This window comes from Molothrus aeneus, chromosome 12, assembly GCF_037042795.1.
Source record: "Molothrus aeneus isolate 106 chromosome 12, BPBGC_Maene_1.0, whole genome shotgun sequence".
NCBI classification, from domain to species: domain Eukaryota; kingdom Metazoa; phylum Chordata; class Aves; order Passeriformes; family Icteridae; genus Molothrus; species Molothrus aeneus.
The window spans coordinates 16,697,963-16,721,747 of NC_089657.1; the positions used below are offsets into that span (position 1 = coordinate 16,697,963).

At 49.7% G+C, this 23,785-nt stretch overlaps 3 protein-coding genes across 3 annotated transcripts in view; 2 read left to right on the forward strand and 1 right to left on the reverse strand.

Moving 5' to 3' along the window:
* The first annotated feature begins 1,466 nt into the window (after positions 1-1,466).
* MANF (mesencephalic astrocyte derived neurotrophic factor) lies at positions 1,467-6,224 on the forward strand. Its single transcript, XM_066557989.1, has 4 exons — positions 1,467-1,609; positions 3,903-4,030; positions 4,788-4,929; positions 5,888-6,224. The coding sequence occupies exons 1-4, from the start codon at positions 1,522-1,524 to the stop codon at positions 6,070-6,072; spliced, it is 543 nt and encodes a 180-aa protein (XP_066414086.1). The 5' UTR covers positions 1,467-1,521; the 3' UTR covers positions 6,073-6,224.
* Positions 6,225-6,612: 388 nt separating this feature from the next.
* Positions 6,613-10,668, forward strand: RBM15B (RNA binding motif protein 15B). The gene has a single exon (XM_066557975.1). It carries the CDS (start codon positions 6,613-6,615, stop codon positions 9,355-9,357), a length of 2,745 nt encoding a protein of 914 aa, XP_066414072.1. The 3' UTR covers positions 9,358-10,668.
* A 3,857-nt stretch (positions 10,669-14,525) lies between these two features.
* DCAF1 (DDB1 and CUL4 associated factor 1) overlaps positions 14,526-23,785 on the reverse strand; it is a 47,787-nt gene continuing 38,527 nt past the window's right edge. Inside the window, exons 23-24 of the mRNA XM_066558163.1 lie at positions 18,972-19,227; positions 14,526-15,503 (exon numbers count right to left, since the gene is read on the reverse strand). Of these exons, the coding sequence (XP_066414260.1) occupies positions 15,445-15,503; positions 18,972-19,227 (315 nt within the window). The 3' untranslated portion in view covers positions 14,526-15,444. The remainder of the gene's footprint in view (positions 15,504-18,971; positions 19,228-23,785) is intronic.

The window sequence follows — 23,785 nt, forward strand, 5'->3', positions numbered from 1 at the left end:
TCTGTCCTTATTATGACCTTCCTAATTCCAAATTTAAGCCCTATTCCCACCTAATTACAAAGCCACTTCATCTCACAGTTCTTTTGGCCACTATCCTGATAAGAAACAAGGGCACCTCAAGCCACCACTTCTCTTCACAGCTAAGTGACTTTAGTGGGCAATGAGCATTATTTTTAAAAAGCCAATAATCTTCCTAAAGCATGCTGATATTGAGCAATTCTGGAAATCATTATGAACTGACTTAATAACAGTTATATTGATCTTAATAACCACATTTGGAGAGATAAAAAGATCTAGAAATGTGCAAAAACATGTCTCCTAATGAACACGTGATGTAATCTCACAGGTAATTAGTGTCCTAATTACTGCTCACCTGCTGTGACCTTTCCTGAGTCAGGTGCTCCTCCTCCCCACACTGCCTGTCTCACCTCGTCAAGCTTATCACTTGCACCTGATGACCTGCAAGAAAATTCTGATTAGGCACTGCCCCACCAGGCTGCCTCAAGAGCCTGGCTGTGCAAGAGAGTGCACAGAGCTCCATGGGAGCTCCCTTGCCGTAGTACAGGGCTGGATGACTTTGCCTCTCCCCTCTTTCACTGGAATGATATCCCAGGATACACAGAGTTATTCATAAAGCCGCACAAGGAGCTATCAGCAGGTGTGTGCTCCTCCCCCAACTCCACGGGAATTTCAGTTATAAACTCACAGTGTTGGGGATTGTTGAAGGTAGCTAATGGCACAAACTGTGAGAACTTTTGGAACAGAATAAAAATACTCTGAGTTGGAAAAGACCCACGAGGATCACCAAAGTCCAACTCCTAGCCCTGCCACAGGACAACCCCAAGAATCTCCCCCTGTGTGCCTGAACAAAAGGTGATTAGGCCCAGCGACTAGGATATTAAGTTGGAATTAAACAAACAACATTTCTTTCTGCAAAAACACTCACCTAAGAAGCCAGAAACAAACGCACACAGGTTGCTATTTTGACCTCTCCGCTGTCCCTCCTCAAAGCATCCAGTCCTTGTACCTCACAGGGTGTACCCAGAGCCGCCAGTCCCTGCCGCTCCCACCCCTCACGGGACACCCATCCCACGAACCGCCTGCCCACGGGCCTCGAGCGACCCTTCAGCCGCACCTTGCGCTGCCTCGCGCTGCTTCATACTGCTTCAAACGGCCGGGAGAGGGACGGAGGGGCGGACCGGCCCCGCCCGCCCTCAGGTGTGAGGATCTGCCCCTTTCCAAGATGGCGCCTGCGGCCGCCGTCAGGGAGCGCTCGCGAGCGCCCTTCCCTTACCAAAGATGGCAGCGAAGGGGGGCGGGGACCCGCGCCGCGCGCCGCCGCTCCGCCGCCTCTCCCCAATCAGCGGCCGCCAACTCTCCCGTGGAGGCGACGGCGCGGCCAATGGGAGCGGAGAGCGTGGCGGCCGGGCGGGGAGCGGGCCAATGGGGCGGCGGCGGCGGGGGCAGCCGGTGTGGGGTGGTGGTGGTGCCGGTGCGGCGGGTGCTGCCGGGCGAGGCGGGATGCGGGCGGCCCACGGGCTTTGCGCGGCGCTGGCCCTGCTCCTGCTGCCGGCCGGTGGCCGAGCGCTGCGCGACGGGGACTGCGAGGGTGAGTGCGGCCGGGCCCGGCCTGCGGGTACGGCGGGGGGAGGCCGTTCCTCGCCGCCGTCTCCCGCAGTCTGGCCCGTCCGCCAGGATGTGGGGCCGGGACGCGGAGCAGCCTCGGGGCTGTGACAGCCCCGAGTGACAGCTCGGCCGCCGGGCCGGGCCGGGCCGGCGGGAGCGCTGCCTCCAGCCGCAGGAAAAGTCTCCCAAGTCTGGCTAAGTGCGGACGGGCCTGGCCGGGCGCCGCTCGCAGGCCACCGGTGCCGGGGCGGTGCTCGAGGGTGTCCGGTGCCGGGGCGATGCGCCGGGCGGCCCGCGGGGCAGGCGGGGCGGGGCTTCCAGCCGTGCCCCGCGCCGGGGACGGGATCTCCCTTCCGAGGGTACTGCACTCTGCCGGGAAGTTGCCGGTCCACGGGGTCAGCGGTAGTGTAGAGTCCCCACGGGAAAGAGGAGCGACGACTCCGGGAGACCGGAGCGTCTCCAGGCCGGGAGACCAGCACAGTCGCAGCTCGGCACTGAGGGGGCAGCGCTCCCCGCCCGCTGTCCCTGCCGGGTGACGGTGAGCAGGGCAGGGAGCGGGAGAACGCGAGTGAGGTTACTCAGCCGGGACTCCCCCTTAGTCATCCCAGTATTACGGAGTGCTCGGAGTCCTCTCGGTGCGCACAGCCGGGAGCCGCGAGCAGCTGATCGAAATCAAGTCGGGCCCTTTGTGTACCACGGAAATACAAACGCCTCGGGGGTGGAACCTGTTGAGCTGCCCAGCAAATTAAGCTGCTCCTGTGCAGTGAACTGAACAGATTCCCCCAGTGAAGCAAGAAGAACTTGAGGTGGGGCTCTTGTAGCTGGCTGGGAGTTTGGGATACTAATACCCTCCTCTGCAGTAGGACAGAGTGAGGGGAAGGAACCCCGTAAATCAAAACTTCCAGCTGCTGTTGCAGCACTAGACTGGAAACATGTTTCTGTCCTACGGTGGCTGTCAGTGTCACTGCCTGCAGCAAGTTTTTTCTTCCCAAGGTTTTCACTTCCCAATAGCTTACAGTGGACATCAGTGTGTCTGTGACTGGGGATAGATGGGTGGGAGGTAAATAAGGGTGTGCTGTATGCATACAAAAAAATGTTTTCCAAAATGGCCCATCTTATAATTAGTTCTAGTTTTGATATAATGAGAGTACATTTCTGCTCAGTTCTGTGATGGCCATGCTCCATTTCCCGTCATGCCCAATTACTGTGCCATGCATTGTGTTCTGAGTTGAACACAACTTGCTAATGACAATAATATTTTCCAGTCCCTTCCTGTTGGAGTAAACAAATCCCATAAAAGCCATAACTCATACCTGTTCCTTAGAGGCAGAATGGTTCCTGGCACTCATCTTGCATGGGAAGGTGTGAGAATCCTCAGGGGCTGAGCAGGAGTTGGGAGGACTGAGAGTGCTCGGTCCAGGTGATGCTGATATCCACAGATGAGTTGTGAGCAGCAGGATGACCAAAATCTGACACTCGGGGTGTCCCTGAGTCATCCCACAGGCTGTCTGCCCTCCTTCCCAGCCACACACGGGGCTGCTGCACTTTGGAGCACGTGTGGAGCGACTGCTGCCCAGGGAAGGAGCAATGACCGGTTTGTGCAGCCCTTCCCATAGGCAGAAACTTGGATCTGTCCTCTCAGCTGCAGCTGCACTTGTGGGAGGTGCCTTATGTCTAAGAGTCTTCCCTCTTTCCATCTGAAACTGCATCAGAAGCTCATGGAAATGAAAGAAGGAGAAAGGTGCCACGGGGACAGAGCATGGGATCACATTTCTTTTTCTCTTGGAAGTAATTTCAACTGAAGCAGCCTGGTAATCAGTGATACCCTGTTACTGAAGTCAGCACATGGGGAGTCTCAGAGGATTATGTACAGAGTTGGTTTTCAATCAGCACTGGGTTTCACACCCATGTTCTTACAAGTTGCTTCCCAAAGCAGCAAGACAACTTTAAATGTACATTTTTGCATGGGCATTGTTTTGTGTCCATCATATGATCCTGTGCTCACTCAGGACAATGTACAGAGACCCCTAGACACTCCCATGGATCTCATTTCTCAGATTGTCACAAACCCACCAAAAGCATCAGGGCATGTTGTTGATTCACGTGTGCTCTGAATGACTTTCTGAACCATGGGTGAAGTTCAGAAAACTTCACTGTTTTCCAGTTATCCAAACTGTTATCCAAACCCCCCCGATTCCATTTCCCTACAAGTGTTCTCTAAGAGCTGCCATGAGATTGCTGCTCTGGCTGATAACTCCATCCATCTTCCCTTCCAGTGTGTGTCACATTCCTGGGAAGGTTCTACCAGAGTCTAAAGGACAATGACGTTGAATTCACACCTTCCAGTATTGAAAAGGAGCTCTTGAAATCCTGCAAAGAAGCAAAGGGCAAAGAGAATCGCCTGGTAAGTAGGGGGAGTCAGTAATATTTCCCTTCTGCAAATGAGGGGAAACTGAGTTTGTATGATGTGGCTTCCCAAGGGCTGTTTTTGCTGGCTCTGTGGCCACAGTGGGTCCTGTATTTTTTATGAAAGGACTTGTGGAGTTCAATCTCTTTACCTTAAAAAAAAGGAAAAAAACACCACCCTGTCCACAGTGATTGGACTGGCTGGCATCTCACTGTTACTGAAGCACTGGATATTACAAAGCTTTTGTTTGCTGTAGGGCTTCCCTGTCCCTTAAATGGTATTTGGGGTGCTATATAATCTGTTAAAATATTTATACTCTTCAGCTGTTTAGCTGAAAACTAAACAAAGGAAAACCAAATTGCTCTAACTAAAACCAGAGGCAATTTGTGAATGAAGAGGCCCAATGAAAAGGCCTGAACTCTCCTCAGAGAACTACGGAGATACCATCTGACATGCAGAGGGGGAACATTTCAGAGAGGCTCTTTGAATGAAAATTATTTCTAATCTTGTTCAATTTTTATAAAGTTAAGAAACAAGACCAGCCTCAGCAGCTGTAAAATCATTGCAATGGAAAACACCTGCTCAGTATTTTGCGCTTAGTTAGGCTCCTTTTACCCAGCTCTAGCAGTCCCTTGGGGAGGTTCTCTAACTGTAAACATCAAGCTGCAAAACCAGATTATGACAGGGACAGAAAACTCTGCTTTTAGAAGCTTTCTTTCCATGCATCCCTACTTCACTCTTTTCTTTCCTCTAGTGCTATTACATTGGGGCCACAAGTGATGCAGCCACCAAAATCATTAACGAGGTATCAAAGCCCATGAGTCACCACATCCCTGTGGAAAAGATCTGTGAGAAGCTAAAGAAGAAAGACAGTCAGATCTGTGAACTAAAATATGGTGAGTTGCCTGCACGAGAGGAAATGCTCATGATTTGCTGGGGTGTGGATGACTGGAGGTGAAGCAACATCCTAAAACCACTCAGTCCTGAGTTCTGTAGCCTAGTTAGGTTGCACAACCTGGGTTGCTCTCCATGAACAACATCCTAGAGGGTTCTATGGAGATGCTTAGGTAAGACTGCTAACCCTTCTTGGCTTCTGCAGGGACTCTGATCAGCCCTGGAATAACTAACTCCCAGGTGTAGCAGCACTGCTGTGCTCACATTGCTGCTTGGAATGTCGTGTTTGGGAGGGTGTGTGGTACAGCCTGTGCTGGCAGCAGGCAGGGATGTCACTGTGGCAGGGCTCAGGCCCTTGGCTGAGCTCTGCAGTCCCAGCTGCTCTCCTGTTCCCAGCAGCAGGGCGATAAATGCTGCTTTCTCACCTCTTCTGGTGTCTCCTCAGAGCATTCCACTCTCTATTTCTCATCATCTTCCTTAAACTCTTACGTTCCTAGATGACTCCTCTTCCTGAAAAGACTAATACAAAAACAGACTTAGAAATGCCTCCTTCTGCTTTCCCTTATAGCTGTCATTACACCCCCTCGAGACACCCCTTGGATTGGGTGTCTTTATATTTTTCATTTCTCCTACTAAGGTCGTGTTGCTTCCTAAAAAGCTTTTTGTCGTTGTCACTTTCTTATCTTTCCCCTGAAATCACTCTGCTACATTTCTTTTATCCAGTGGAAAAGAAGTGCTGCTGCTCATGTAATAAAGGGGCTTTCAGGGCTATTGTGGAACTCCTGCACCTAAACTGCAACCAAGCTTTCTGTCTTCTAATATTTTTTAGCATTTAAGAGCCTTATCTGCTGTCCAAACCTAACTTAGACCTTCCTTCCACCCCTGGCACCTCTCTCCCTCTTGGGTTTTGGCTTCCTCGCCCACCTGGCATGTCTGAGTGCAGTTCTGCTCTCCCCGCAGACAAACAGATCGACCTGAGCACCGTAGACCTGCGCAAGCTGCGCGTCAAAGAGCTGCGGCGGATCCTGGATGACTGGGGCGAGGTGTGCAAGGGCTGTGTCGAGAAGTACGACTTCATCCGCAGGATCCACGAACTGATGCCCAAGTACGCGCCGAGGGCGGCCGGCGCCCGGACAGACCTCTGAGGGCCGAGACCGGGGCGATGGATCCTGGGGCTCTGAGGGGCGAGACCGGGCCTGTGAGGGGACTGTGAGGGGCGACCTCGAGGCTCTGAGGGGCGACGCCGGCCCCGCGCTTTGTACGGGACTTTCATTAAAGTTCGCCGGTGTGTACCGGGCGGAGCCGTGCCGTGTGACGTGATTGCGGGACACACCCCCTGCGCCCTCCGCACCCGCCGGGTTCCGACATTCCCTGTCCTCCCCGGGTTCCGACATTCCCCGTTCCGCCACCCCCGCTCCATCCGCGGAGCGGCCCCGCGCGCGCCCCCTCAGCCCGCCGAGGGGCGGAGCTTCGCCGCCCGCCCTGATTGGCCGCCCGGCCGTCGCGCGCAGGCGGCGGGAAGCGCCGTGTGACGTCATGGCCCCGTGACGCCGGCTTGCGGCGCGGCGCGCGCGGGGCGATGACGTAGGGCCCGCGCGGCGCGGCGGCCGGAGCCGCCTTCGCTCCCTTTTGTCCAAGATGGCGGCGGCCGCCGGAGGCGCCTCCTGAGCCGCGGGCCCGGCGCGATGAAGCGCGGCAGCGACCGCGACTCGAGCCCGCCGGGGGCCGCGGGCGGACGCGCGGCCGCTGCCGCCAAGCGGCCCCGCGACCGCGACCGCGAGAGCAGCAGCCGGCGCGGCCCGCACCGCAGCTCGGGCGCCTCCCGCAGCAGCCGGGACAAGTCCACGCCCGGCGGCGGCGGCGGCGGAGGCGGCGGCGGCACCACCACCAGCAGCAGCGGCGGCGGAGGCGGCTCCAGCTCCCGCAGCCACCGCGGCGATGAACGCGCCAGCGGCGGCGGCGACTCGAACCACCGCCCGGCGGGGAGCGGCTCGGCCTCGGGCGCCCGCGGCGGCAGCCAGGCCGCCCCCTCGTCCTCCTCCTCGTCCCGGGCGCTCGGCGTGCCCAAGGCCAAGGCGCTGCCGGGCGCCGTGGTAGCCCCGTCGCTGCTGCTGGCCGGGCCGCCGCCGGGCGCCGCGCCCTCGCTGCTGCTGGCGCCGCTCGGGGGCTCGGCCGGGCTGGCCGGGGAGCCGCCCGGCTCCTGCGAGTACAAGACGCTGCTGGTGAGCGGGCTGAGCGCGGCCCTGCCCGACCAGCTGCTGGAGGACGGGCTATTCCGCCTCTTCCAGCGCTTCGCGGGCGGGGGCGCCGGGGACATCAGTGTCAAGCTCTCCCACACGCCCGAGCTCGGCCGCGTCGCCTACGTGAACTTCCGACACCCCGGGGACGCCCGCGACGCCCGCCGGCACGCCCGGGCCCGGCAGCTGCTCCTCTACGACCGGCCGCTCAAGGTGGAGCCCGTGTACCTGCGCGGGGGCCGGCGCAGCCGCACGCCGCCCCCCGCGCCCTCCCCGGAGCCGCTGGGGTACCTGCCGCCCCTGCACAGCGCCTACCAATACAAGCAGCGCTCGCTGTCGCCGGTCACCAGCCCTTTGCTGAGGGAGCCGCGGCCCCGTCACGCCGCCGCTGCCGCCTTCGCGCTGGAAGCGGCTGCCATCGGGCTCTCCCGGGAGCGGGAGCGGGCCCTGGATTACTACGGGCTGTACGACGAGCGCGGCCGCCCATACAGTTACCCCATCGTGGCCGAGGAAGACCTGATGCCAGAGGATGACCAGAGAGCCACCCGCAACCTCTTCATCGGCAACCTGGACCACAACGTGTCGGAGGTGGAGCTGAGGCGCGCCTTCGAGAAGTACGGCATCATCGAGGAGGTGGTGATCAAGCGCCCCGCACGTGGCCAGGGCGGTGCCTACGCCTTCCTCAAGTTCCAGAACTTGGACATGGCCCACCGGGCCAAGGTGGCCATGTCGGGCCGCGTTGTGGGCAGGAACCCCATCAAAATCGGCTACGGAAAAGCCAACCCCACCACCCGGCTGTGGGTGGGGGGCCTTGGCCCTAGCACTTCCCTGGCTGCCTTGGCCAGGGAGTTTGACCGCTTTGGCAGCATCAGGACTATTGACTACGTGAAGGGCGACAGCTTCGCTTACATCCAGTACGAGAGCCTGGACGCTGCCCAGGCCGCCTGCGCGCAGATGAGGGGCTTTCCCTTGGGTGGACCGGAGCGGAGGCTCCGAGTGGATTTTGCCAAAGCAGAAGAGACGAGATACCCGCAGCAGTACCAGCCCGCGCCGCTGCCCGTGCACTACGAGCTGCTGGCTGACGGGTACAGCCGGCACCGGAGCCTGGAGCAAGACTTGAGGGTGCGGGATAGGACTCCTCCGCACCTCCTGTACTCGGACAGAGACAGGAGCTTTGTGGAGGCGGACTGGGCCAGCCCTGCCAAAAACGCCGAACGCAGGAACAACCTGGAGAGCTACAGCCGGTCCGTGCGCAGCCGGAGCGGGGAGCGCTGGGGCAGCGACGGCGACCGCAGCGTGCCCAAACCGTGGGAAGAGAGGCGGAGACGCCGGAGTCTTTCCAGTGACCGCGGGAGGACTACTCACTCGCCTTACGAGGACAGAAGCAGGACAAAGGCCAGTGGGCCAGCTCTAGACCGCAGCCCTGACAGGGCTCGCAAGGAGAATCACACTACAGAACCCGGAGCCGAGAAAGAGCAGAGCAACTCCCTCCAGAACAATCGTCACACGGCCGAGGAGAAAGCGCATCGCGAGCCGGCCGATGCTCCCCAGCCCAAAAAAAGGGACAGCGAACGCAATCATCGAACTGGTGAATCGGAATCCAAAACTCACGAGGAGCCAAAATCCGAGACCAAAAAGCTAAAGAATTTATCAGAATATGCTCAGACACTGCAACTTGCTTGGAATGGGCTTCTTGTGCTAAAAAACAGCTGCTTCCCCACCTCTATGCACATCCTGGAGGGAGACCTGGGTGTCATCAACGGACTCCTCAAAGACCATTCATCCGGCGGGAAGTTGACGCAGCTCAAAATCGCTCAGAGACTTCGGCTGGACCAGCCCAAGCTGGATGAAGTCACCCGGCGCATCAAACAAGGCAGCCCCAACGGCTACGCCGTGCTCCTGGCCACCCAGTCCGCCCCGGCAGGGGCAGGGGCCGAGGGGACCTTCCCTGTGGTAGAGCCTGGCTTGCAGCGACGGCTTCTCAGGAATCTGGTCTCCTACTTGAAACAGAAGCAGGCTGCTGGGGTTATCAGCCTGCCCGTGGGAGGGGCAAAGGGCAGGGACAGCACAGGCATGCTTTACGCGTTCCCTCCTTGCGAGTTCTCTCAGCAGTACCTCCAGTCAGCACTAAGGACATTGGGGAAGTTAGAAGAAGAACATATGGTGATAGTTATAGTCAAAGACACTGCCTAGCCCACACTGTCTTTTCAAATTCCATGTTTTCTTTGTGTGTCACACAGCCCAGTTGTTTTTAAGGCTGATCATTTTGGTTGAGGCTCAAAACACCTTGACCAAAGTGGTAAGATTTTTAGTTTCTAATTAATTTTAATACCTATAATATCTATTAAAATTTTAAATAGAGCCCATTTTATTCGTTTTTAATATGTGACACTGTCCGCTGTTGTTCTGTATTTTTATTTTTTAACTGTATGAAAAGTTGTCAGTAAAGCCTTGTTCACTGATGGATTTCTAAACTTGTGCGGTATCCGAGTTCTTGTGGCCAGGAAGAAGGGTGAGCTCCCTGTGCTGCAGGAGCAGCCAGGCCAGGCCAGGCCCCAGTTCAGTTCTCAGATCCCAACCTTGAGCACCTCCTTCTTCTTTATATGTGTCCTTCAAGGTGGGAGGGGAAGGGAGGTTCTTAGTGCTGTATCAGAGACTGAAAGGTTGGTTCTCTATTTTTTTTTTGTCCTGTTTGCTTTTTATTTTGAAAATTTGAGACTGGATGCTTTGCTGTTGAGTCTCTATTTGAGAATAGAAGCTTCCCAGGAAGCCAGCAACCAAGGAAGCAAATCCTGATCAAGAATAAAAGTGTTTTTCATTCGCACCAAAAAATTAGTTGATACTTGGCAAAAAGTTTGCTACTGAGGAGTGGATGCTTTATTCAAGTTGGTGAGGTCTGAGACCACCTGGCACATGTCTCAGTCATAGACGTTCTTGAATAAAACAAAGGTTTGACATTACTAATTTTTATAAAAGGCAAAACAAGCAGAAGGAAAAACAAGTGATTTAAGGGGGAACTCTCTAATATCTCCCATATTAGATGTGGACAAGCTAGGGTGTTTGATGAGCTGGAGGTGCCCATTTGCAGTCAATCATGTTGTACTACCTGGAATCCTTTATTGAAATACAAATGGCTATTTTTTTTCCCCTAAAGTTTAAATTTGTTTGCAGGCTTACAAAACCAGACAGAAACATGTCTGGCTGGCTGAGAATGTGTTCTGTTACTACAGGTGACCTGTAACAGAGGAACCACTGGAGATCAAAATCTGAGCTCTAAAAGGGATGGATCCATCACCTTTGCTGTCTGTGCTGTGAGATGGTTGGTTGGGAGGCCAGACCTTTTGAGTGCTCAGCAGCATAAGGATGTGGTAACAAGTCCAAGCTGGAGTTAAAATCCACACTGTTCTGTTAGGGGATATTTTTATTTTTTAAAATGATGCCTGTAGATTTTAGGAGACTTACAGAAAATTGTGTGGGATTAAAAATGCTACGTTTTAAAGTTTCTTTAGATTTGCAGGTGGTTTTTTGTTGTTGTTCTCTTAGTAAGCAAGTGAACAAATTAGTGGGAGATTTGTCTCGCACTAATCTCTGTGACCCAACAGCTCACTTGCTGAGGGTTGCCAAAAACCCTTCTAAAACTCCTCTCAGGTATGACTGATGTCACAACCTACTAAGCAGGGAGCGTAACTCAGTCTAATGATGCCGTTATTTTTCACTTTTTAACCCTGCAGGGACATCATCAGCTGATGATGGATTATTAGTATCAACAAGTGTGGGTTGGTTTGTTGGGCTGGGGGAGGCGTTGCATTTCACTTGATGCATCTTCCGTGAAGGCACGGATCAGAGGGGAGCTGAATGCTCCACTGGAACAGCAGGGAGCCGGGAATGTGCTGTGGGAGCAGAGGAGCAGCTCCAGTGCCCGAGCAGCCAGGCTGCCCCGGTTTCACACGGTTATAGGGACACCGACTCCGCCCTCCTGACCCAGTCCCCAGTGCTGCCCTAACGCAGACGGTGCCAAATGTCAGCAATTGTAACGGTTCGGTGTTATCTGAAACCACGGGCTGTTAAATACCCCTGGGGGCCGGTCCTAGAGTGATTACAGCCTTTTGTGGGAGTGTCCTGCCCTGGAGGTGTCCGAGCAGCTGGAGGCACTGAGGTGGTGGCAGGACAAGTGCGCACCTGGCTGATGGTAGCAGGGAGGTGCAGCTCATGGTGCTGTGCCATGGCCTTGTGTGTGCTATGGTGTGTGAGTGTTAGGAAAGGGAAGGAAAAAAAACCCTAGTAATTATAAAAGCTGCAACTGTTTGCTGACAAAGCCAAGGAACAGCCCAAAATCCCCCATCTCCCACTTTCCTTGTGAAATAAGTAAATAAATAATGTAGGGCTGTTTAAAAGACAAAGGTTGGGTGAGATTTGAATGATGGGATTTCTCTCCCCAGAGAGGTAGCTGATGGTTTTAAGCATGTGAGAGCAACAAATTCCCTCCTACCAAAATTAATAGTGGTAAAGGAGAAGTTGGGGAGTTAGGGAAAAAACACCTGGGAGAGAAGCAGCAGCATCCATCTGACCTGAGCCTTTCCTGCTCCCCAGCAGGCAAGGGAGCCACACCATGGCTTTAATAGCCTGTGCCAAGGCCAAAGGCCCCATCCTGGACCTGTGTTCACCATCCCCTCCCTTCACAGATGCATCCAGGCTGATTCCAAGAGAAGCAGGCTGGAGAAGGGTTGGCAGGTACAGCAAGGTAACTCAGCACCTGGATCTTGCAGCATCAAAGATGGGCCCTGCACTGGGATGGGCAGCAGTGCTGGGAGAAGGTGCAGGGGTGGGGGGCCTGGGCCCCTCAGTGATGCTGGAGGGTGCTGGGTAAGGCAGTGCTGGGGTTTGGTTTTGGGAGGATGGAGCCTTTCAGCCCAGTGCAGTGGGGCAGTAGGGTGATCATGGCAGGGTAATGGTGTCTGGCTCCTCGGGGTGATCTGAAGTTCAAAGGGAGAATAGGGTGTGAGGTGGAGGATGGGCTGGTCTGAGAGTGTTCCTGCTTGGCCTGAGGTCCCCCATCTTTTATTCTAAGCACCCATTCAGCAAACATTCTGTCTTACAAAGCCTCTTGAACAGCAGTTGCTGGCTGTCCTTCCTACTGAGACAGGGCTGAGAGCCCTGGAGGTGCTCTGAGCATTGCTGAGGAGCCTCAGTGATTACCCTCAGCTACACTTGGTGAGGTTTGTACCCTGCTCTGCCAGCCTTGGCTTGTGGGAGATTTTTGAACCCCAGCCCTGCAGGGATGTGCTGCTCCCTCCCACAGTGCTGGCAGGGCATGCCTCAGGCTGTGCTCCATGGAAGGGCGCTGCAGTGCTCCACGTGGGCCAGGCAGGTACTCGAGGGTCCTGTGCAAAGAGGAGCACGCTGACAGGAGGGCTCAGGCTGTGCTGGGCCTGTCTGCTCAATCAAGGGAGGAAACAGCACCTCCCTGCTCCCCTCTGCTGCAGAGGTAGGAGTATGTCTTAGCCAGCTGGCAGGACCTTTAAATCTCCTTCCACCCTCTAAGCCAGGGTCTGTGACGGCTGCATAGAAGAAATACTGTATGGCACATCAGCATGTGCTGTAAGTATTCCAGAAGATTATAGGATTCTTTCCAAGCAATGTGCTTTTAAATAGATTAAATCATGATGCCAGGGTGGCAGGTGATTTTCCAAATGCTGAGAATTCTCCCTATCCCAAGCAGCTGCAGAATTATGGCCTGACAAAAACAAAATAAACCCTGTTAGTCCCCAGTTCTGAACTCCACTTTGCACCCAGGCTGGTGCAGTCACCTCTTCCCCAGAACTCCTCACTGAGACCCCCAGAACTCAGGCAGTGGCATGGGGTGCAGGCAGCTTCCCCAGGTGTGTATTTAACTTCAGAAGGGCCAGGTCTGCCCAGGACAGGGGTGGGGGGGCTGCTTCAGCAGTTTTGGGGGGTGACCTGCAGGCCCACAGGGTAAGGCCCAAACCCACTCCTTTGGCTCTGTTCAGTGCAGTTGGGGCAGGTGTGGGAGGGGAGGGAGGCTCATATACTCACAGCATCTCTCTCACCTTCGAGTCAAATGCACACACAGGAGCTCCAGCCCAGGTGTTTTGGTTCTGTCTCACAAAACTGGCAAATGCCTCCAAAACAGCCAGGCCCAAACCAGCAACAGATGCAGTCAATTACAGCTGGGGTTTAATGCCAGAACAAGAGATGGACATCTGGCACTGCATCTCCCTGCGAGTAGTAGCTGAGTACATGCTTTATTTTTTTCCTCCTCCTGAGCTGCACGTATTCTATGGTGAAGTTGGGTGGGATGGTTTCTGATAAAGCAGAGGCTACTTCCACAGCTGTTGGGTGGCAGATCAGCTTTCAATCCCCTCCTTTAATCAGAATGCTGCTCCAATTGCTGGTCTTAAATGCTGTAGTAGTCACTTGTTCATCTTTATCGACTGTGTAGGGTACAATTATCCATTACAAGTTGCAGCAGAACCTTTCTTTTTAATTATTAACAAGCAGCCCAGGGTAAGTGCATTAAGTAGATGCAATGCTGGAGGGAAAAAAGCTATCCCTTCTTTCAGTTCAAAAGGATATCCTTCCTGTTCAAGCAGTAAGACTTTGAGCCTTAGCTGAAATGAGCAGTTCTTGGTGGAAAAGTGGTTGTAGTGTCAAGAAGTGAGAAGTCTCCAGTTCCCTGTTCTGCCTCAAACCCTATTCTGCAAGTGGCAAAAACAGAGAGAGGGTTAAAAGGTGAGTGGATGGGAATAAACAGCACAGCCACGGCCTTGGCCAGACAAGCAGTGAGCACATGCCCCTGCCAGCTGAGCACAGGCCCAAGCTGGGCAGTGGGTGCTGCTCTGGGAACTCAAACACTCCACTGCCATTTCTGCCTCCTGTTCTGAGGGCAGGGCCTCTTGTCACGCCCCAATCTGATTTTCCCTGTGCCCTGACAGCCACAGGGCAGCCTGGGCAATGCCAAAGCACAGGAGGAAGCAGGTGCTGCTCCCAGCTCCTGGCACATCCTAGGAGATGTGGAATTCCCTGCCTGAGCTGCAGAGTGGATGCTCCAGAGCACCTCCCCACACAAGAACAGCCCAGCCCCAGTGGCATCATCCAGCTCCCACTCAATGTGGTGAGCATGCCACTGAGAATTCCAGGCTGTCAGGCAACCCAAGAGATCAGACTGGCACCCACAGCTGCTGTGGCATCCCTTTTGTGTTTCCTTTATGTTTCTTTTGCCTTTCCTTACTGCAGAGAGGTTCCAGCTACACCTGACTGCTCTCAGCCAAGCCCTGCAGGCACATGGAGCACTTCTTTTGCATGGCTACAATTCACAGCCATAGACACAGACAGGATTTGTATTTAATTTTTTAATAAATACACTTTACATTAAAGAAAAAGGCCTTCAATTTGCAGTTTCCACACAGAGGGCAAGAGGGAAAAAAAAAAAGAAAAAAACGAAGAAAGAAAGAAAGAAAGATTAAAAAACTTGAACCACAAAGGGCAGAGGGGAGAAAAAGGGCCCAAACTTCAATCTCAGATTCCCATGTCTTCAGGAATACCAGGCTCTGACTAGGCCCAGCCAGGATTTCAGCCTCCCACTATAGCTGGTACCACAGCACAAATTGGCATTGGCAAACACCCCAGGAGCTCTTCCCTGGAGGACAAAAGCATCTGGAACACACTGGTGCATTAGCAGGTATAACACCTGTAGATCTTCTTTTTTAAAAATAAAATCATATTTAAAATAAAAATATTCTCACTCCTCAATGATATTAGAAACCATGATCCTCTTATTTCACTTAGTAGTTGCATAAATTTTCTTTTAATTTTAAACAATTTTTCTCCCCAAACCTACCCCATGGTACAAGGTACTACAGGAATACAAAGGTCTCCCCTCTTTACTAGAACACTTGCCTTTTTTTTTCTTTTTTTTTTTTTTTTTTATAAAACTATTTCTGTTCTTTAGGAAAGAACTTTATACAAAGAAAATATATTGTGAAATATCTTCAGAAGTTTCCTTGAAGAGTCATCTCAGCCTAAAATGAAAAATTAAAAAAAAAAAAGGCAGAGAGAAATGAGGCCTAGCCCCAGGTCTCTTTATTGAGACTTAGCCCCGAGCCTCGAACTGACTCAAACCAACAGAGCGGATCGGCAGGAGACCCTCAGGCTCTCCAGAAAAGCAGGGCTGGGGTGCTCAGTCGCTTTCCAATTTGGTCTCTGGTCTCTCCTGTGGGAATGGAGCATCTCCTCCTGCCCACACCCCGCCCCAGCCGCTCCTCACTCGTTCAGGGACAGGATGATGTCGTCCTCCAGGTCTGAGTTATCGGAGCTGTCGGCTGCAAAAGAGACACGTGGGTTATGCTGGGTTTGTGACACGGGAGAGGGTCACCCCTGCCCGGCACCATCAGTGCTCCAAACTGCTCAAATGCAGCCAGGAAATCTGCACCAGAGCCTTCCTTCCCTGCTTACAACAGAGGCTCAAGGAGAGCAGCTTTAGCAAGTGCAGTTCCTATCAGCTGGCAGGTTTTCCCCCCACAAGGTAGGGAGGACACCAGCAGAGCTGCCTGCACAACTTCCTGTGCACAAGAAAGGGCAACAGCTCTTCACACCAGGGGCTGGACAGATGTGGCAGTCGTTCCTCACAGCTGGACGGCCCCACCAGCCTGGCCCCGGTATGATGTGAACAAGGTAATTCCTTATGGAGTAAGCTGGACCCCACTAAGGTGGAAGCAATCCACACACTCCCAACTAGAACCTTCCTCTAGTATCTCAGAGGTTTCTGTAATGAATTTAACTACAGGTCACTTCCTAAAGGTGACCTGCAAATTGTGCTTTTCCTGCTTTTCTTCATTGTGGTACAGAATGAAGGCATGAAGGGATTTACCAGAAGCAGTCACACACACATACACACACTTGCTTTTTATCTTCAAACACAAGATCTCTCCTCCCTCAGTTGTCCAAGAGGGAAGTGGTAGCAGCTCTGGCAGCAAGAGGGCTCCTGCCTTACCTTAGAGGTGATGTTGGCTCTTTTTTCTTATGTGAATTCATTGGATGCAGCAGATAACTGGGTGTTAAAAATAGTTAAAAAGAAAAGAAAAAAAAAAGACACCAAGACTTCCACTTAGCCATCTCAGAAATAGTGGATCTCTAAATGCCTGTTAAGATAGAAAGACCTTCTGGAAGGGGTTCACCCCTTCTCAGATGCTATCCTTAGGGGAAAAAAGTCACAGGCAAGCAGAGAGGGCACAAACCCCTTCCCCCAACCCTCCTCCCTAAAGATCAGCCAGCTGCCTTTCCACTGTGATCAGCAAGGGATGCTCCATCTCACCATCCATCAGACTGAGCCTAAGCTGAGGGGCCATCAGTGCTCCCAGAAACACCACAGCTACATTGGGGAGTTAGAAAACACCAGCCAGTGCTGCAGCAGCTACACTTACACAGTAAGAAGGAAAGAAGCACAAGCAAGATAAAAATCCAGAAACTCTGGAGAAGAAAAGCTGAGAAAGTTGGAGTTTGGGGGGGGGGGTTTGCTGGTTTGGGTTTTTTTTTAACTCAGAGGAAAGCTTTGAGAAAGGATCTCCTCACTATTCCCCAGTTCACCACACAACCTTCCATTTCTAAGCTCTGTAAGTAAGCCTGACTGCAGTTAACTGCTTGGCATAATTAGTTTGCACAGACCTGCCTGGAAGTTGCCATTTTGGATTATGGAAGAAGAGAGGAATCAGAATCAAGAGTCAGTCAGGCTGCTGGTGAGAATTCTATATATTTCTTCCATCCTATGTCACATATGAATTTCAAAAATTACACCCACCTGGCCCAGGAAGAAGCTCTTTAAAGACCTGCAGAATGCATGAACTGCTTTGACAAACAGATCTAATGTCCCCAAGGTGGTAACAAAGGGGGAGGAAGACAAATTCAGGTTCTCCATGGATTATTTTAAAAAAGGAATTAGAACCTCTTCTAAAGCTCAAGATACCAATGCCACTCACTTCCCTATTTCAATTGTTCTCTGAATTATTTTGCTTTGGCAACACTCACTGTATGTTATGGAGGTTCACCACAATACAGCAAGAATCTGCAGCAGGGAACACTCTAAATGCACCCCATGCCAGTACTCTCTATACTGGCAGTGCCATTCCAACTTTTAATTCTGGAACAAGCATAAGCAAAGGAAAATTTTAACTGCTCTTTGCTGGGTGGGAAAAGAAGTCAGATGAAGTCACAGAAAAGCTGCCACAGAACCCCACTCATCAAACCCATCAAGGGCCATGCACACTTGAGCCTGGCAGAGCTGCACTTCCTGCTCTGAGTTCCTGAAATTGCTGCTAAGCAACCTAACAGCCACAGGATGGGCTGGCTGCAGCTCCACAGCCATACAGATCCAAGGTCTGCTCAAGTAGCTCTATCTACAAATGAGGTACAGATGTGGCCACTTCATAACAGTGCTCTGCAGAGCATGCCTGAAATTTCTGTCAAGTAGCCCCTGGTTTGTTCCAGGAAGAGTTATTGAAATGGCCTGAACATCCTGGCCATGCTGCCCCTTGGACAATTCAAGGTACAGCACCCCAGGTGCTCACTGAAGAGCTTTTGGCTCTGCATTCCCTGAGGAAAAACAAGTGGAGTTGTGTCACAAAGATCCTGTCCACTACTAGGACACAGAGGTTCCCTGTAACCCCAGAATGTTGCACTGCAAGATGCCATTAATGACTGAGCTGTGCAAATATCTTATATGGCCCTACAGTACAAACCTATTTCCTTCTAGAGAACAGCAGAGTGACCCCACAGAATAACTCTGGCAAACCTCACGTGGCCATGTCCTTAAAAATGACTGAGCTACATTGCCACAGAAGACATGGATGAGCCTGCCAGCCACATCACTGCCCCAGAGGGGCCTGGCATGCTTCATCCTCCAGCTCACTGCCAGGGAAGATTGATGTGAGAGCTGAGATGGGAGTCAATCTATCACTGCAGGACTTCAAACACCTTGCACACTGTAATTACTCATCCTTACCAACCTTTTAACTTAAGGTAACTATATTATGTCCATTATGTCCATTTTTACAGCTTGAAAATTAAAAATAACTAAGTGGTTTGGCTGCACATACTCAAAAATTGTGCTGCAAAAGAGGGAACAGAATGTAATGTCACAAATCCCAAGGCTCATGCTATCCTACTCACCTTCTTTCTTGTGAAGCATTTTTCCAAACATTATTGCTACATAAAAAGTTCAGACCTTTCTATGCACACATACACACACACTTGGTATTTTCAAATCACTGTATTTGCAGAACACCCAAAAAAGAGAACAATTTAAATTGTATCCCAAAAGTTATGTTAGCTTCAGAACAGTGTAATAAAGGAAATGAAGTCAGAAATGTCATGTTGGCTTTGCACTTTAAGCAATTACAAAAGAGAAAGAACAGCACCAAGGATCACAAGTGCTTCTCTGTCCTTATAGGCTCACAAGAGGCAGAGAGGACAGGTGAGGTAAGAGTTAAACCTGTTTTCCCTTGAAGGGAGGACAGGCAAGCAATCATACAAAGCTTCTTCACACAGAGTTCTCACACATACACACACACCTGGGAGCATCTGAAGAAAGCAGATACCTCCTTTTCCAGAATGCACAGTTGGTCTCTCACATAAGAGCTGTTTTCACCAGCAGATTACTAAGAGAAGCTCCAAGTGAACAAGGTGATGATGGCCTGTCACTCATACCAGCCAGGGACAAGTCAGTTAAGTCATTTCAGGGGAAATTTAGATGTTACCTCTTTGTCAGGACCTTAAGCAGGTGGCCACACACTTACTATCTCCAAGAATCAGCTCAACTTCCTCATCAGCATCAGAATCTTCATCTTCTCCCTCATCTCCCTCTTCCAGGAGGTTGGCAATCTCCTCATCATCGGAGGGAGAAAAGTCATTTTCTCCATCCTCACCAGCATTCTCATTGTTCTCATCCTCCTCCAGCTCAGCCTCCAGCAGCTGGTCTGTATCTAGTTCATCAAGGTCATCTGTGTCATCATCATCTTCATCATCATCTTCTTCTTCTTGCTCCTCTTCCTCCTATAAAGACAGCAAAAACAGTCCATTGCAGACATTAAGATAAATGTAAAATGGAATACCAGTAACTAAAGAAAACCTATCATTTTCATTTCTCCCCACATCCAGCCATCAGACAATATAAACACTCTCCCATCACCCATCTAAGCACTCTCACCAAAGCTTCAGAATATCACACATGCCAGATCACCTGCAGGCCTGCAAAATCTCAACTGCAAAATGCTGGTGCAAACAAGGTACCATTGGCTCAACCTCCTCTCCAGGACTGGCCACCAACACATGGCACCACAATGCACCCTTGAGAAGGACATGCAGGAAGACCTGTTAATCCATGGCTTTGTTGCTAGTCTTGTGCAAACTGCATTAAGTTTCAGCAGGACCAAAAGCTCCATTTGACACCAAACCACATGCACCATCAGTCTCTGTCACTGCCATTTAGATGAGGTATAAAATGTAGGGAAAAATACTTTTAGCCTAAGCCAATCCCTGAATCACTCAGCTTCAGATGACAGAACTGTTTAAGGCAGCTCAGGAGCCACATCTTTGGTATTTACCTGTGGATCAAGATCTTTATCAAATCAGAATTTGCCTTCAGTAAAGCAACTGAATTCCTCATTGTACAGGCAAAATCCAGAAATCTGTGTGTAGTGGATGAGACTGAGTGGGAAGGAGCTGTAACAGTTCCACCCTTCTCCCAGACAAACTGCCATCACAAGCCAAGCTCCAGAGCGTTCCAGGGCAGAAAGAAAAGCTTCAATCCACCTGCACTTCTCCTCAGCCACAGCCTGTTTCTCTAACAGAATGCTCTCAGCTCATTCAGTCCTAATTGCCTCTTTGTTTTGGGAGGTGACACATTTTGCAAAATTAGGAAGCAATTAAGATCGATATCTAACAAGCCACTTCAAGGGTTCCTTCGGTCCTCAAGCTCACCACACTCCCACTGTTTAGACTGCTGCATTTTCAGATCCAAAGGGACAGAGGAAAGTCCTTTACTGTCATCTCCCCAACCTACTTTTGCTTCAGTCAGTGCTATAAAAAACCACCACACCCACACAAATCCAACATCTGTCACAGGCAAAAGTAAATTGTATTGTTTCTTCACTTGCAAAAGGCAGCCAAGTCTTCACTGCTGACCAGAAGTGCCATGTTCTTAAATGCAGATTAAAGCACAAAAGCAATGGTTTGCTACATACAGTTTCCTTTCTGAAAGAGTTTATATTAAATATAAAATTAAAACCAACCTCTTTTAAAGTCTGTGCTTATTTTAAGATATTACAACTTTACTTTGAGTTAATGAGTCCTCAGATAAACAGACTTAATTGTATACACACTGGGAGAGGAAACATCCTACCTGCAGTTAAGTTTTATGCAGTGCCATACTGGGTATCATTTCCCATAACACATACTGAATGGAGTATAAAAGCTCTGCATTAATAATTTGTATTTCTTTTTGCTCTATGCAGTATCTGCACAGAGACCAATGTCTTAAATTTTATTACTCTATTCAGAATTGAAAAGCTGATTAAAAACTGAAAAGGCAGGAGAGTTTATTTTCCTTTTCCACTGTCTAAACAACTCTGAAGCAGAAAAGAGATACCAATTTATTCCAAAATCTTGGAACTATTAAACCAAGTTTCTCAGTATCTGGAGACAGAGATACACGTGTAGATATTAGGAAAAACAAGTATGTTGTCTACAAGATCCATTTGGAGTCCATGTAGGTAAAACTTAAAAGATTCTGAAATGAGTTAGGTCCCCTCTGTATTTCTACATATGTGAATTTCTGAAAGTATTTTTTCCTAAATATCTAGTCCACAAGGATTCAAAATGTCAAAACTACTAAATTTGACTATGGTTCATATATAACATATTTCTTGTAAGCTGAATTACTGTTTCATCAACATTCAAATTCAAGCTTAAGGCAAGGCCCTTATACCAATGCCACCCTTCAAATACAGGATGAAATTAAGTACAGTTGTATAGACTTAACAATCCCTTCTGGGTCATAAGAGTAAGAACCAAATTACACAGAAAGTGTGTATATTTAGCTGCAAATTAACTTTGAAGGGTTATATCAACCAGTGAAGAAAAAATAATTTGTGAAAATACAAACAGAAAAAATGAAATGTTTCCACTTTTACCATTTAAATTACTTAATCTGAAGTTGGTGATTAGGGCAGGCCACATTCATTTAAAAACCACCTAAAAATATTAAGATGAGATGAAAATTATACCTGTCCTTGGTAAAACAGAAAACAGTGTGTAACTCATGCTCCAAGAAGTCACCTGTGCACATGAGTGTGACACACAGTGACATCCTTACAGAGCTGGAGGGGTGACACCTCACAGGGCTTGAGGAGCATCTTCATCAGTGAGGAGGAAACCTGTACGTGGCCACGTTCTAAAGAACCCAAACACCACTTGGACACTGTGAAGCTTCTGCTAAGCCATAGGCAAATAAATTCTGTCTCAGCTCCTCAGCCAAGCAGCAGCTCTGCAGGGCCAGTGCAGCATTCCCAGCTGGAGCAGACGGCTCCGTGCAGAGTCCGGGCACAGCTCAGCTCTCCCAACAAAGCACCAGAGCTTCTGCTCCAAACCCAGGCCCTGGGACACAGCTGAGAAAGGGGTGAGGGAGTGCCAGTGCAGTCTAACACCACCACATGTAAGTGATATCCAGGCTGTTCATGAGGACTCAGGATGGATCCTCATGAGACACCACAACTGTCTCATGTAAGGGATCCCTACACAAAGAGAATGGCACACCTTCCCCAGGGACTCAAACACTCTGAGTAAGAGCAGAGAAAAAAAACTTTGTGCCATGTCACAAGGAAAGACAAGACAGCTATTCCAAACCCTATCCAGGTTTGTGTAGGAAACATTTACAGAGATGTAATAGTACAAGAAAACCTGGACATAAACTTACAGAATCAGAAAAGTTGATTACACAGCAAAGAGCTATCTCAAGACCATCTCAAAGCAAATTACTGGTTTGCTTCCAGAAAGCCAAGTAGATTTGGTTCAATTAATTTACCATTTATAATCCCCAAAGAAAAAAACTAAACAACATCCCCTAATGGAATGGCAGATACTGGGCTGGCTGCACAGGAATAAAAAAAAAAGCTACTTGACCTCATTTTTCATATTACCAGTTTTTACAGCCCTTTCAGAGCTTAGTAAATACCCTTTACACTTGTTCAAGCATTATGTGCTTTCTGCCATATTGTTCTTTGATGCTTGTTGGCATGCACTTCATAAGCTTTCATCATCATCATCAACTTTCTTACTATTCCCCTTTACCAATCATCTTGCATACACAAAATTCACAAATTTCTCTTTTTTGAGTAGCAAATCTTATTGATACTTGACATACTGGTGTTTATCTCTCAAAAGTCATTCAAAGGCTCAGGAAAACTCCAGCATTTCACTTATTCAAACTGATGCAAAATACATGTTAGCTAAGCAGAACTTTAACTTTTTGATTTTAATATATTTCTGTAATGTATTCTAACATTAAATTAGTTTATGTACAAAGTGCTTCCAGGAAGTACGACTTACAGCACTGCAGATCTGCAGTATATAAAAATACACCAGCCTGCTTTCAAGTTCTCTCGAGACATTTTTATAGAGCTTTCTCACATTTCCTGAATCCTAAAGTTTATGACCACGTGACCAGAATTTGAGACTTCTCCACTGCAGATTACACAATCTCTCAAATTTACATTAGGCTGGCATTTAGGTGCTACAAGAAGATCTCATAGGTCTTTTTCAATTGTTGATATTTGGGTTTGAAATTTTGATTCCATCTTGAGATCTACAGGTTACTGATTTTTTGCTTATTTTACATGGTTTCAGCTGTTATAAAAAGCTTCATCTGTTTGTCTCGCACCTCATTGACTTTTCCTCTCCTCCCATCAGCACCTCTCACCTCCAGCTGCTTTCCAGCAACACTCCCTCCCTCTGAAAACACAATCTTTATTGCACCTCTCAATTTGAATCATGCTAGATGGTATTACTCTAACTATTCTTATTTTCACCTATCTTTTTGCTATCTGCAGAACAACTAATCAATGTTAGTAAGGCTCTTCCCACTACTTCAAATGTTTCAGCTCATATTTAATTCACTTCTGGCTACTTTTAGACAAGTCAAATTATCTGCTGGTAATATCTGCTTCTAGCAGTTGTTTATTTCATCTAGGTTTGTTTTCTTTTTAAATAAATTAATTTTCCCATAGTCCCATTATTTTGGTTAATTTATTTGGAAAGAATTTTTGCAAGAAACAGCCTACTGGTTTACTTCACCCTCCTTCCTCAAGTTTCTCCTAGAGCAAACTTGTAATTTCAGCAATCTGATGCCTTCCAGATAATCAGTATTATTTTAATTACTCCCTATTGCCAAGCTTGGGAAGGGCCTTTGCTTTCATAAAAAAGGACATATGATCATTGTTCAAATACAAGTGTATTGAAGAATGTTTCACCCAGATGAGTAAGCTTCTCCTTGTTCTAGTAATTTATCTTTCTCCACAGACAATCCTCTTGTCATATCTTCTGACAATTGTCCTCC

Excerpts from the sequence above, each read along its gene's own strand:
- MANF (XM_066557989.1), top strand. The coding sequence starts at position 1,522 with ATGCGGGCGGCCCACGGGCTTTGCGCGGCGCTGGCCCTGCTCCTGCTG. Across the intron at positions 4,031-4,787 it reads AGGGCAAAGAGAATCGCCTG|TGCTATTACATTGGGGCCAC; the intron begins GTAAGTAGGGGG and ends TCTTTCCTCTAG. Across the intron at positions 4,930-5,887 it reads GATCTGTGAACTAAAATATG|ACAAACAGATCGACCTGAGC; the intron begins GTGAGTTGCCTG and ends CTCTCCCCGCAG.
- RBM15B (XM_066557975.1), top strand. The coding sequence starts at position 6,613 with ATGAAGCGCGGCAGCGACCGCGACTCGAGCCCGCCGGGGGCCGCGGGC.